Genomic DNA, 14,404 nt, shown 5'->3' on the forward strand with positions numbered 1-14,404 from the left:
AATTAGCTGCCGAACAGAAAGCAGAGAGTCGGGATAATTGGGTCCTTTTCAGGTTGGAAATCGGTGGTTAGTGGTGTGCCACAGGGATCGGTGCTGGAACCACAACTGTTTACAATATGCATAGATGACCTGGAAGAGGGGAGAGAGTGTAGTGTAACAAAATTTGCAGATGACACGAAGATTAGTGGGAAAGCGGGTTGTGTAGCGGACACAGAGAGGCTGCAAAGAGATTTAGATAGGTTAAGCGAATGGGCTAAGGTTTGGCAGATGGAATACAATGTCGGAAAGTGTGAGGTCATCCACCTTGGGGGGAAAAAAAACAGTAAAGGGGAATATTATTTGAATGGGGAGAAATTACAACATGCTGCGGTGCAGAGGGACCTGGGGGTCCTTGTGCATGAAACCCAAAAAGTTAGTTTGCAGGTGCAGCAGGTAATCAGGAAGGCGAATGGAATGTTGGCCTTCATTGCGAGAGGGATGGAGTACAAAAGCAGGGAGGTCCTGCTGCAACTGTATAGGGTATTGGTAAGGCCGCACCTGGAGTACTGTGTGCAGTTTTGGTCACCTTACTTAAGGAAGAATATACTGGCTTTGGAGGGGGTACAGAGACGATTCACTAGGCTGATTCCGGAGATGAGGGATGATCGTATGATGATAGATTGAGTAGACTGGGTCTTTACTTGTTGGAGTTCAGAAGGATGAGGAGTGATCTTATAGAAACATTTAAAATAATGAAAGGGATAGACAAGATCGAGGCAGAGAGGTTGTTTCCACTGGTCGGGGAGACTAGAACTAGGGGGCACAGCCTCCAAATACAGGGGAGCCAATTTAAAACCGAGTTGAGAAGGAATTTCTTCTCCCAGTGGGTTGTGAATCTGTGGAATTCTCTGCCCAAGGAAGCAGTTGAGGCTAGCTCATTGAATGTATTCAAGTCACAGATAGATAGATTTTTAACCAATAAGGGAATTAAGGGTTATGGGGAGCGGGCGGGTAAGTGGAGCTGAGTCCACGGCCAGATCAGCCATGATCTTATTGAATGGCGGAGCAGGCTCGAAGGGCTAGATGGTCTACTCCTGTTCCTAATTCTTATGTTCTTATGCAAGTCAACCCCCTCATCTCTGGAATCAACCATGTGAACCTTCTCTGAACTGCCTCCAAAGCAAGTATATCCTTTCTTAAATATGGAAACCAAAACTGTATGCAGTATTCCAGGTGTGGCCTCACCAATACCCTGTATAACTGTAGCAAGACTTCCCTGCTTTTATACTCCATCCCCTTTGCAATAAAGGCCAAGATTCCATTGGCCTTCCTGATCACTTGCTGTACCTGCATACTATTCTTTTGTGTTTCATGCACAAGTACCCCCAGGTCCCGCTGTACTGCAGCATTTTGCAATCTTTCTCCATTTAAATAATAACTTGCTCTTTGTTTTTCCTGCCAAAGTGAATGACCTCACACTTTCCAACATTATACTCCACCTGCCAAATTTTTGCCCACTCACTTAGCCTATCTATGTCCTTTTGCAGATTTTTTGTGACCTCACACATTGCTTTTCCTCCCATCTTTGTCTTGTCAGCAAACTTGGCTACGTTGCACTGATCCCTGCGACTAGTTACTGATTGCCAACTCGAGAATGAACCATTTATCTTGACTCTATGTTTTCTGTTAGTCAATCCTCTATCCATGCGAATACATTACCCCCAACCCGGCGAACTTTTATCTTGTGCAGTAACAGTTTATGCGGCACCTTGTCAAATGCCTTCTGGAAGTCCAAATACACCACATCCACTGATTCCTCTTTATCCACCCTGCTCGTTACACCCTCAAAGAATTCCAACAAATTTGTCAAACATGACATCCCCTTCATAAATCCATGCTGACTCTGCCTGACCGAATTTTGCTTTTCCAAATGTCCTGCTACTACTACTTTAATAATGGACGTCCAACATTTTCCCAACCACAGATGTTGAGGCAGGAGGCCGCAGCCAAGAAAACTTGGAAATGATCCCCGGAACTCGGAAGGGAGCATCAGCTCTGCCCTGCAATCGGGAAGGATGGTGGGAGGCTGGAGATCGGCAGGGGGAGGGGTAGTGGGACAGTGATCCGGGTTGAGTGGCAGGCTTCTCCTGACCCACAAGGAGTGCATAAAGAGCAGATCTTTAGCACTTATCGTTGGGATTCAGCAAATCGCGTTTCAGAGCAGCTGCCAGTCAGCCGACAACTCGAGCCTTCCTCTCCTGTCCAATTAAATTAAATTTGCCACTGATGATGTCATCAGGCTGCGAATTTGGAATGTTAATTAGAACACTACTTGCCTTTTACAGGAACCTTGTCAATGGCCTGATTTATGTATGTTTCTTGTGTCCTTAGATGCTCTAACAATAGCTCCATGAGGCAGTGTGTTGTACTTGAACCGTAGTGACCTTGGTCCTTTATTAGTTAACTCCAGAGTGAGGATCACATCTGGTGGCCTGCTTTTATACTAGGCAAGGCACACCTGTACAGGTAACCTACAAGTCTCCCACTGCTGTCCCCTTTGGTGGCACACCTTGATATAGTACCAACAGTGGCCATGTAAGATGCATGACATCACTCTTTCCCCCCCACCCCCCCCTGCCCCCTGAATCCTCAGTGCAAATTGCCTCTGCGTTACTTAAGCTCTGGGCTTAGCTCTATATAGGTTCTGTCTGGTAGACCTCAAGCGGGCCGGCTCAACCTTGGGTGGCAGTTGGTGCAGTAGCGTGCTGGTGGTTGCTGTTTGTGTTTGTGTGTTCCTGACCACTCCATTCTCCTCCACCCCACCCCCCAACCCCCCCAACGTTGGTGTGGCAGGGGCTCCTGGCATTCATATACACACAAGTTCAGGTAAGTGGGTTTTGCATGTTTTTTTTGTTTCCGTGGTGCGACAAGAGCGCGTTGGATGCCTTGTCGATGCGGTGACTGGTGTGTAAGGACAAGCTAGTTCTGGAGCTGTTGGGTGGTGTCCCTGCAGTCCTGTGGCGGTTCAGTGCCCAGTGCTGGCAGTGGGAAGCCGCTTGGCTCACGTAGCCTGCTCTCGGGGCTGTTGCCATGGCTCCTAGTGTCAGGCAGGTTCACAGATGTCTATGACCCCCCCCCCCCGCGTCCTTTCGTTACACCCTCGGTCCCAGCTGCTCCCTGAGAAGCTGTTGTCCAGTAGTGCAGAGGGAACTGCTGACTCGCTGGCTGTTGCTTGGTTTGAGATCCTGACTGGTGCTCGTTTCCTCTGGAGAAACAGTGGTGGGTGACCCTACATCGAGGGGTATGGGCTTTAGTGCAGTCTGCTCCTTCAGACTCGTGGCAGTTGGTGCCAATGATTGCCTGAGAGATGGAGCCGACCCAGGTCATGGTATCACCACCGGTGCCTTTGCCCTGCTTGCTTAGCAACTCGTGTGTGTTGGCTGCTTGTGGCCACACTTCGTGGTGCATGACTCTGGTCCCCGGGACGCAGGCTACTGCATTGGGTAGCTTGGTGGACCTGTGTGCACCCGATAGGTGTCTGCCCGCTGCATTAGCTGCGTATGGTGAGAATCCTGCATCACACAGCTTTTCCTTACTTATGATGGATACTCTAGGGGTCCGATCATGATCGCGCGACTTTTCCTCGCTGGTTGCATATGCACAGTTCAAATCATCAATTACACATTGTACATAATCGCGCAACTTTTCCTCGCTGGTTGCATGTATACAATTCCGATTATCGGTTACACATTTTACATGGTCGGTTACACACTTTACATAATCCGTTACATCTTTAGTCTCTGACTTACAATTCTTGTTACATTGCTTAATTGTGTGGAACTGTCCCTTTAATTGTGGATTGCCGGCCTGCTTTAAGAGAGTCTTGCTTGCTGTACCCCAATCCGCTTCTCCGTTTGGTGCCACGTGTTGCTCCATCAGCGCTGCACCTCGTGGTCTCGCCGCGGCCATCTTTGTCTTCAGCGCATCGCCTCGTGGTGCGGGCACCATCTTTGCTTCGTCCACGATGTCGACTGCGGCGATCCTCTTCTCCCCGGGTTCTGCCTCCGCAGTTGGGAAGTCGCTGCTGGATCCGATTTTCTCCCTCCGGAGTCCTGCCACTGGAGCCTGGAAAGTGCGTTCGGGTCGTCTTAGCTGGATCATCTCCACGCAGTCGTGTTGAGTGGTCTGTGTCTCGGGTGCTGTGCTGGTCTGCTCTCTGGTACCGGGTCCACCCTCAGGTGAGGGCTTGTTTTGCCTCTAAGTGCAGAGGGCTTAATCGCTGGAGGAGTGAAATCTTCCCACTTCCACTGGATCTTCTCCATCCACCTTCTGCCAAGCAGCGTTGATCCATCACCTGCAACAATCCACAGAGGTAACTTGTGCACTGCGCCATCATGGAGTACCTTTACATTCACACTACCAATGACTGGGATGATTTCATCGGTGTAGGTGCGCAGCTTTGCCTGAACCGGGGCCAACTTGGGTCGTTCAGTCAGATTGTCCCATAGCCTCTCAAAGGCTTCCTGATTCATCACTGACTGGCTTGCCCCCGTGTCCACTTCCATGAAGACTGGACTTTCCTCTACCTCGACTTCCATCTTCAGCGGGGAGCACTCGTCGGTGCAGGTAAACATGCCGTGTACCTCCCCGTGGGATTGAGCTGCCTCTCTAACAATTCATAATCCACGCTGGATTCATGGCCATCTGCGGACTCCTCGTTGACACAGTGAGTCCTATTTCTTTTACACATTCGCTGGAGGTGGTCCTTTGCCGCAGCCTTTGCAAACATAGTCTTTAAAACGGCACTGGTGAGCCCTGTGATTCCCTCCGCAACGCCAGCATGGAGCTACTCTGTTAACACCCCTCAGCGGACTCTGAGTTAAGGGACTTGGGGGCCTGTTCTCGCTTCCCCGAGAGGATTTGCGCTCTACAGTCCAGTTCCTGAACGGCGCCACTCGGTGCACAGTACCTGCCGGGTTTGAGTCCTGAGGGTGAGTCATCTGCCTAGAGCCACAGGTCGAGGTCATGAATGCCTGGCTCACAGAGATGGCCTTCTGCAGTGTGACTGTGGTATCTGCCGACAGTAGCTTGTGAAGAAGGCCCTCGTGGCCAATTCCAATGACGAAAATGTCCCACAGCGCTTCGTTAAGGTGGGTGCCGAACTCGCACGGTGCCACCAGCCTCCTGAGGTCTGCGGCGTACTTCGCGACTTCCTGGCCTTTGGTCCGTCGGTGGGTATAAAACCGGTGTCTGGCTGTGAGGATGCGCTCCTTGGGCTTGAGTTGCTCCTGGATCAGAGTTACGAGCTCCTTCCACGACTTAGTCGTTGTCTACGCTGGTGCCAGCAAGTCCCTGACGGGGCCATAGATGTTGGGCCCACAACTGATTAGCAGGATAGCGCGGCGCTTATCAGCCAGTGTGGCTGGGTCGTCTCCTGCCAGGTCATTTGCTGTGAAAAGGTGTTCTCGCCTTTCCACAAAGGCGTCCCAATCATCACCATCGGTGAACTGCTGCAGCGTACCAAGGGTAGCCATTTCCACGTAAAAGTTCATATTCTCGTTGCCAGTTATTGTATCCTTAGATACTCTAACAATGACTCTCTGAGGCAGTGTGTTGTACTTGAACTGTAGTGACCTAAGTCCTTTATTAGTTAGCAGATCACACCTGGTGGCCTGCCTTTTATACCAGGTCAGGCACATAGATAACCTACAAGTCTCCCACTGCTGTGCCCTCTGGTGGCACACCTTGATATGGTACCAACAGTGGCCATGTAAGATACATGACAATGTTAAAATTGAAAGAGGGGTGAATGGGATTGGGTTGCACAATCCTGATATTTTAACCCCTGCCTGATGAGTGGGCGGGGGGTGCATGTTAAAATTGAGGCCCTGGTCTCTACAGCAATATCCACCATTTGAGAGAGAGCTTGGTAGTTCAGCAGAATGAAACAGATAATTAGATCTATCGTAATTGTTGACCCACTCGGGTACCACCTCTGAGGACAGCGTATACACCTTTTCGATCATGGGCACAAGGAGGATTTAGAAAAACCTAAAACTGTAGTAAATACAAATGAAGACCAAGTCAAAATTATTAAAGCTTTAATTGTGGTCTTTTTTTAATTTTCAAAATGCTTCAGGAGGTTAGACCAAATATTTCAGCAAAATGGGAATTGAAGTCTTTGTTTAGTCCCAGGAGACCTTGGCATCTCTTCCAAGTACAAAGCAAATGAGTACATTTTAAATCTGCAATACCATTCATTCTGTATCTAGCTTTAACTGGAAAAATCTACGGTAATGATTATGCAAAAGTTCTCTCATTTAAAAGTTTTAATGGTTAAAAAGTGTTATAACTATTTCCTTGGTTTGTTAAACATCTTTCAACTGTTGATTTGCATAGGCCGTCTGCCTTTTCTGTTTTACTTATATCTGTGGAGTGTTGAGCTGGTAAATTAATTGCTTCCTTTTGTATTTTTTCCACCAGGCAGAAAAAATTGCCTCGCAAATGATCACTGAGGGGCGAATGAATGGATTTATTGATCAAATTGATGGAATTGTACACTTTGAAAGTAAGTGCTTCTGTAAGTGCCTCTCTTCTGAAATTTTCCTCTTTCTATAGTTTTAAGTTTTCATAACACAGAGAATCCTACATGTTTAAATTATGAACTATGCTGAGACAACCTGATAATATATCAGTGTATGGCAGACTTTTATGTCTATTGTTTCCAATGTGTTGAACTCCCGTCTAGCATTATGGGAAAGGGAACTGAATATGAGAAAAGTGCTTCTCACAGGGAGGATGTCAGGATTTTTGGACCATTTTTTCATTGAGAGGATTTAGAAAAGAGTTACATTTAAATGTTGAGTTTTTAAAGTCAAGTGTATTCAGATAAGTTTTTTAAATTAATAAAACAAAGACAAAAGATAGTTAAAATTCGAATGGAATGATCTTGAAGTTATTATCCCAAAGACTGAAAACAATAAGCAATTTGTTACCTGTCTCAGTAATCGATGAACATCTAAGGTCGCGAGGTCCCCAGTCTTGGACAGTTTGCAGGTGTTGTCTGCTATAAGCGCTCTCCTCTGGTTAGACAAAAATAACAAGAACACAAGCTGGCTGTCAGGTTTTAAAAAAACTGAGAAGGCAAGCTTTCCAAACAATCAGAAAGTTAGGAAGAAGGAGGGCAGTTAGAAGTTGTTTATTTTAGTCAAGTAAGACAACCCACTAATGCGGGGAAGCATAGCAATTTCATTAATTTGTATTACGCAAAAACAAGTTGTACCATTTGAACTCGGTGAATCCAATCATGACTATTGCCCTGTATGTTCACTGGCTATGAAATAAAGCCATTTAATGATTTGTACTGGCCTTGTCTTACTAAGTGTTTTCTCAGTCCATTTAAAAGATTGTCGAGGAGACTATGAAGGCACGTGTCAAAAACATGAATATCAAGTTCAGATCACAAGGGGATCCTATTGTTACACTCCTGGGTCATGCTAACATATAGTTAGGTATTGGACAGTGCGCTATACTCCTAAATTTAAGATGCTCTGTCCACTTAGGGTAGTAACTAGCACTGTTGTACCTAAGAGAAGGTAGTAATCTCCGGATTATTCCTGGTGCCTCGAGCTTGTGAGTACAGAAATAGGATAGAGCAGATGAATGTGTGGCTGGAGAGATGGTGCAAGAGAGAGGCTTTAGGTTCCTGAGGCATTGGGACCGCTTCTGTGGGAGGTGGAACCTGTACAAGCCGGACGGTTTGCACCTCAGCAGAGCTGGGACAATATCCTCGCGGGGGTAGGGGGGGCTGCTCATGCTGTTGGGCAGGGTTTAAACTAGCTTGGCAGGGGGATGGGAACCCGAAAATAGATTCGGTAGGGAGGGGAGTAAAGCTGGAATTGAAGAGCAAAAATGTAGAAAGTGAGTTTGAAGGACAGAGGAAACAAGCAGGAAAAAGGGTAAAAAAAATAAATTTAAAAGCTCTGTCTAAATGCATGTAGCATTCGTAACAAATTAGATGAGTTGACGGCACAAATAGATACAAATGGGTATGATCTGATAGCCATTACATGTGACGTGGTTGCAAGGTGACCAGGACTGGGAACTAAATATTCAGGAGTATTTGACAATTCGGGAGGACAGACAGAAAGGAAAAGGAGATGGAGTAGCACTGTTAATAAAGAATGAGATCAGTGCATTATTGAGAAACTATATTGGCTCAGAGGATCAAGATGTTGAATCAGTTTGGGTGGAGATAAGGAATAATAAAGGGCGTAGGTGGGCGCAGTCTATTGGCTGTACTGTAGCTGCACTGTTGGATGGAGTATAAATCAAGAAATAATGGAGGATTGTAATAAAGGAACGGCAATAATCATGAGTGATTTTAACTTTCATATTGATTGGACAAAGCAAATTGGCCAGGGTAGCCTTGAGGAGGAGTTCATAGAGTGTATCTGGGATAGCTTCCTTGAACAGTACGTTGTGGAACCAACCAGGGAGCTGGCTGTCTTAGATCTGGTACTGTGTAATGAGGCAGGATTAGTAAATTATCTCGTAGTAAAAGATCCTTTTGGAATGAGTGACCATAACATGGTTGAATTTCAATTTCAGTTGGAGAGTGAGAAAGTTGGTTCTCAAACCAGGGTCCTAAGCTTAAATAAAGGAGACTACAAAGGTATAAGGCCAGAGTTGGCTAAAGTGGACTGGGAAAATAGATTAAAGAGTGGGACGGTTGATGAGCAGTGGCAGACATTTAAGGAGGTATTTCATAACTCGCAACAAAAATATATCCCAATGAGAAAGAAAGACTGTAAGAGAAATGATAATCATCCATGGCTAACTAAGGAAATAAGGTGGGTATCAAATTGAAAACACAGGCATACAATGTGGCCAAGACTAGTGGTCGGCCAGAGGATTGGGAAACTTTTAAAAGCCAGCAGATAACGACTAAATAAATGATTGAGAGGGAAGAGAGAAAGATAGATTTATGAAAGTAAACTCGCATGAAATATAAAAACAGTCAGAGTTTCTACAGGTACAAAAGGAAAAGAGTGGCTAAAGTAAATGTTGGTCCCCTGGAGGATGAGACTGGGAAATTAATAATGGAGAACAGGGAAATGGCAGAGACGTTCAACAAATATTTTGTATCAGTCTTCATGGTAGAAGACACTAAATACATCCCAATAGTGGATAATCAAGGGGGGCTATAGGTAGGAAGGAACTTAATATGATCACTATCACTAATGATGTAGTCATAGAAACATAGAAAATAGGTGCAGGAGTAGGCCATTCGGCCCTTCGAGCCTGCACCACCATTCCCTCAGTACCCCTTTCCTGCTTTCTTTCCATACTCCTTGATCCCCTTAGCCGTAAGGGCCATATCTAACTCCCTCTTGAATATATCCAATGAACTGGTACCAACAACTCTCTGCGGCAGGGAATTCCACAGGTTAACAACTCTCTGAGTGAAGAAGTTTTCCTCATCTCAGTCCTAAATGGCCTACCCCTTATCCGAAGACTGTGTCCCCTGGTTCAAGACTTTCCCAACATCGGGAACATTCTACCTGCATCGAACCTGTCCAGTCCCGTCAGAATCTTATGTTTCTGAGATCCCCTCTCATCCTTCTAAACTTCAATGTATAAAGGCCCAGTTGATCCAGTCTCTCCTTATATGTCACTCCAGCCATCCTGGGAATCAGTCTGGTGAACCTTCGCTGCACTCCCTCAATAGCAAGAATGTCCTTCCTCAGATTAGAAGACCAAAACTGAACACAATATTCCAGGTGGGGCCTCACCAAGGCCCTGTACAACTGCAGTAAGACCTCCCTGCACCGATGCTCAAATCCCCTAGCTATGAAGGCCAACATACTATTTGCCGCCTTCACTGCCTGCTGTACCTGTATGCCAACTTTCAATGACTGATGAACCATGACACCCAGGTCTCATTGCACCTCCCCTTTTCCTAATCTGCCGCCATTCAGCTAATCTATCTTCGCGATGCCAATTACATCGTACCCATTGACTGCTATCTGCGCAGTTAATTCGTCTACCTTATTCTGAATACTCCTCACATTGAGGTACAGAGCCTTCAGGCTTGTCTTTCTAACACACTTTGCCCCTTTAGAATTTTGCTGTAATGTGGCCCTTTTTACTTTTTGCATTGGGTTTCTCTGCCCTCCACTTTTACTTTTCTTCTTTCTATCTTTTGCTTCTGCCTCCATTCTACTTCTCTCTGTCTCCCTGCATAGGTTCCCATCCCCCAGCCATATTAGTTTAACTTCTCCACAAGAGCACTAGCAAACACTCCCCCCTAGGACATTGGTTCCGGTCCTGCCCAGGTCAGACCGTCTGGTTTGTACTGGTCTCACCTCCCCCAGAACTGGTTCCAATGTCCCAGGAATTTGAATCCCTCCCTTCTGCACCACTCCTCAAGCCACGTATTCATCTGAGCTATCCTGCGATTCCTACTCTGACGAGCACGTGGCACTGGTAGCAATCCTGAGATTACTACTTTTGAGGTCCTACTTTTTAATTTAGCTCCTAGCTCCCTAAATTCGTGTTGTAGGACCTCATCCCGTTTTCTACCTATATTGTTGGTACCTAAATGCACCACAACAACTGGCTGTTCACCCTCCCTTTTCAGAATGCCCTACACCCGCTCCGAGACATCCTTGACCCTTGCACCAGGGAGGCAACATACCATCCTGGAATCTCGGTTGTGGCCACAGAAACGTCTATCTATTCCCCTTACAATTGAATCCCCTATCACTATAGCTCTCCCACTCTTTTTCCTGCCCTCCTGTGCAGCAGAGCCACCCACGGTGCCTTGAACTTGGCTGCTGCTGCCCTCCCTGATGAGTCACCCCCCCACAACAGTACCCAAAGCGGTAAAATAATGGGACTAAAGGCGGACAAGTCCCCAGGACCTGATGGCTTACATCCTGGGATCCTAAAAACAAGTGGCTGCAGAGATAGTGGATGCATTGGTTGTAATCTTCTAAAATTCCCTGGTCCCAGCAGATTGGAAAACTACAAATGTAACACCCCTAATTAAAAAAGGAGGCAGACAAAAAGCAGGAAACTATAGACCAGTTAGCCTAACATCTGTCATTGGGAAAATGCTGGAATTCATTATTAAGGAAGCAGTAGCAGGACATTTGGAAAAGCATGATTCAATCAAGCAGAGTCAGCATGGTTTTATGAAAGGGAAATCATGTTTGACAAATTTGCTTGAGTTCTTTGAGGATGTAACGAGCAGGGTGGATAAGGGGGAACCAGTGGATGTGGTGTATTTGGATTTCCAGAAGGCATTTGCTAAGGTGTCACATAAAAGGTTACTGCACAAGATAAAATTTCAAAGGGTTGGGGGTAATATATTAGTATGGATAGAGGATTGGTTAACTAACAGAAAACAGAGAGTCGGGATAAATGGTTCATTTTCCAGTTGGAAAACCGTGACTAATAGGGTGCCGCAGGGATCGGTGCTGGGTCCTTGACTATTTACAATCTATATTAATGACTTGGATGAAGAGACCAAGTGTAATGTAGCCAAGTTTGCTGATGATACAAAGATGGGTGGGAAAGCAAATTGTGAGGAGGACACAAAAAATCTGCAAAGGATTATCGACAGGCTAATTGAGTGGGCAAAAATTTGGCAGATGGTGTATAATGTGGGAAAATGTGAAGTTATCCATTTCGGCAGAAATAATAGAAAAGCAAATTGTAATTTAAATGGAGAAAAATTGCTAAGTGTTGCAGTACAGAGAAACCTGAGGGTCCTTGTGCATGAAACACAAAAAGTTCGTGTGCAGGTTCAGCAAGTAATCAGGAAGGCAAATGGAATGTTGGCCTTTATTGCAAGGGGGATAGAGTAGAAAAGCAGAGAAGTCCTGCTACAACTGTACAGAGTATTGGTGAGGCCACACCTGGAGTACTGCGTACAGTTTTGGTCTCAGTATTTAAGGAAGGATATACTTGTATTGGAGGCTGTTCAGGGAAGGGTCACTTCATTGATACTGGAGATGAGTGGGTTGACTTATGAAGAAAGGTTGAGTAGGTTGGGCCTATACTCATTGGAGTTCAGAAGAATGACAGATGATCTTATTGAAACTTATAAGATTATGGGTTCAAGTTTCCACAAGAAAAAAAACGGGCGCCCCTCCGAGCTGGGCGCCCGTTTTTCGCGCCTAAAACGGCGCCTAAAAAAATCCTCGGTATTCTCCACCTACTTACAGGTCCTCTGGCCCTCGGCGCAGCCAGCACGAGCTGTGGGGGAGGCGGAGCCAGGTCCCGGCGCTGAAAACAGTGCCGGGACCTCTGCACATGCGCGCTACAGTCGGCACGCAAGTGCAGTAGCTCCAGGCGCCGAACTGTGTGGGAGGGGCCCGAAGCACGCAGCCCCTAGCCCTGGCCGAATGGCCTCACTGGGGCTGTGTGAATGAGGCTCCTCCCACGGCCAGCTCCTGCTCCCCCCGCCCACCCCCCCCCCAGCCCAGATCCGACACTCGCTACCCACCCACCCCCCCCGACCCGACCCGACACCCGCTTCCCCGCCCCCCCCCCCCCCCCAGCCGACCAGACCCGACCCGACACCCGCATCCCCCCCCCCGCCGACCCGACACCCGCTCCTCCCCCCCCCCCCCGCCCCGAGACCCGACACCCGCTCCTCCCCCCCCCCCCCGCCCCGAGACCCGACACCTGCTCTCCCCACCCCCCCGCCCCGACCTGAGATCCGACACCCGCTCCCCCCGCCCCGACCGGAGATCCGACACCCGCTCCCCCCGCCCCGACCCGAGATCCGACACCCGCTTTCCCCCCCCCCCGCGCCCTGACCCGACACCCGCTCCCCCCCGCCCCGACCCGAGATCCGACACCCGCTTTCCCCCCCCCCCGCGCCCTGACCCGACACCCGCTCCCCCCCGCCCCGACCCGAGACCCTCCTCCCCCGACTGACCCGACCCTCCTTCCCTCCCCCGCTCTCTTCCCCCCACCTCCTCCCCCGCTCTGCTCTCTTCCCTTCCCCCCCCGTTCTCTTCCCTTCCCCCCCGTTCTCTTCCCTTCCCCCCCCGCTCTCTTCCCTTCCCCCCCCCGTTCTCTTCCCTTCCCCCCCCGCTCTCTTCCCTTCCCCCCCCGCTCTCTTCCCTTCCCCCCCCGCTCTCTTCCCTTCCCCCCCCGCTCTCTTCCCTTCCCCCCCCGCTCTCTTCCCTTCCCCCCCCGCTCTCTTCCCTTCCCTCCCCCCCGCTCTCTTCCCTTCTCCCCCCCGCTCTCTTCCCTTCTCCTCACCGCTCTCTTCCCTTCTCCCCCCACGCTCTCTTCCCTTCTCCCCCCCCCCGCTCTCTTCCCTTCTCCCCCACCGCTCTCTTCCCTTCTCCCCCCCCCCCCCCCCCGCTCTCTTCCCTTCTCCCCCCCCCGCTCTCTTCCCTTCCCCCCCCCCCCCCCGCTCTCTTCCCTCCCCCCCCCCCCCCCGCTCTCTTCCCTTCCCCCCCCCCCCGCTCTCTTCCCTTCCCCCCCCCCCCGCTCTCTTCCCTTCCCCCCCCCCGCTCTCTTCCCTTCCCCCCCCGCTCTCTTCCCTTCCCCCCCCCCGCTCTCTTCCCTTCCCCCCCCCGCTCTCTTCCCTCCCCCCCCCCCGCTCTCTTCCCTTCCCCCCCCCCCGCTCTCTTCCCTTCCCCCCCCCCCGCTCTCTTCCCTTCCCCCCCCCCCCCCCGCTCTCTTCCCTTCCCCCCCCCGCTCTCTTCCCTTCCCCCCCCCCGCTCTCTTCCCTTCCCCCCCCGCTCTCTTCCCTTCCCCCCCCCGCTCTCTTCCCTCCCCCCCCCGCTCTCTTCCCTTTCCCCCCCCCGCTCTCTTCCCTTCCCCCCCCCGCTCTCTTCCCTTCCCCCCCCGCTCTCTTCCCTTCCCCCCCCGCTCTCTTCCCTTCCCCCCCCGCTCTCTTCCCTTCCCCCCCCGCTCTCTTCCCTTCCCCCCCCGCTCTCTTCCTTTCCCCCCCCGCTCTCTTCCTTTTCCCCTCCCCGCTCTCTTCCCTTCCCCTCCCGCTCTCTTCCTCTCTTCCCTCCCCCCCCCCCCCCCCCCGGCTCTCTTCCCTCCCCGCTCTCTTCCCTTCCCCCCCCCGCTCTCTTCCCTCCCCCCCCCCCCCCGCTCTCTTCCCTCCCCCCCCCCCCCCCCCCCCCCGCTCTCTTCCCTTCCCCCCCCCCGCTCTCTTCCCTTCCCCCCCCGCTCTCTTCCCTTCCCCCCCCCCCGCTCTCTTCCCTTCCCCCCCCCGCTCTCTTCCCTTCCCCCCCCGCTCTCTTCCCTTCCCCCCCCGCTCTCTTCCCTTCCCCCCCCCCCGCTCTCTTCCCTCCCCCCCCCCCCCCCGCTCTCTTCCCTCCCCCCCCCGCTCTCTTCCCTTCCCCCCCCCCCGCTCTCTTCCCTTCCCCCCCCCCGCTCTCTTCCC

General features: G+C 50.2%; 1 protein-coding gene across 4 annotated transcripts in view; it reads left to right on the top strand.

The window, feature by feature from the left end:
- cops4 (COP9 constitutive photomorphogenic homolog subunit 4 (Arabidopsis)) overlaps positions 1–14,404 on the top strand; it is a 121,010-nt gene that overhangs the window by 86,252 nt on the left and 20,354 nt on the right. For 2 of the 4 annotated variants that reach the window (XM_070871018.1, XM_070871020.1), the window contains exon 9: positions 6,463–6,559. In XM_070871018.1, coding sequence (XP_070727119.1) covers positions 6,463–6,559 — 97 coding nt within the window. The remainder of the gene's footprint in view (positions 1–6,462; positions 6,560–14,404) is intronic. The other 2 variants (XM_070871019.1, XM_070871021.1) reach the window with 1 other exon arrangement.

The sequence above is a fragment of the Pristiophorus japonicus genome, chromosome 2 (assembly GCF_044704955.1).
Source record: "Pristiophorus japonicus isolate sPriJap1 chromosome 2, sPriJap1.hap1, whole genome shotgun sequence".
NCBI classification, from domain to species: domain Eukaryota; kingdom Metazoa; phylum Chordata; class Chondrichthyes; family Pristiophoridae; genus Pristiophorus; species Pristiophorus japonicus.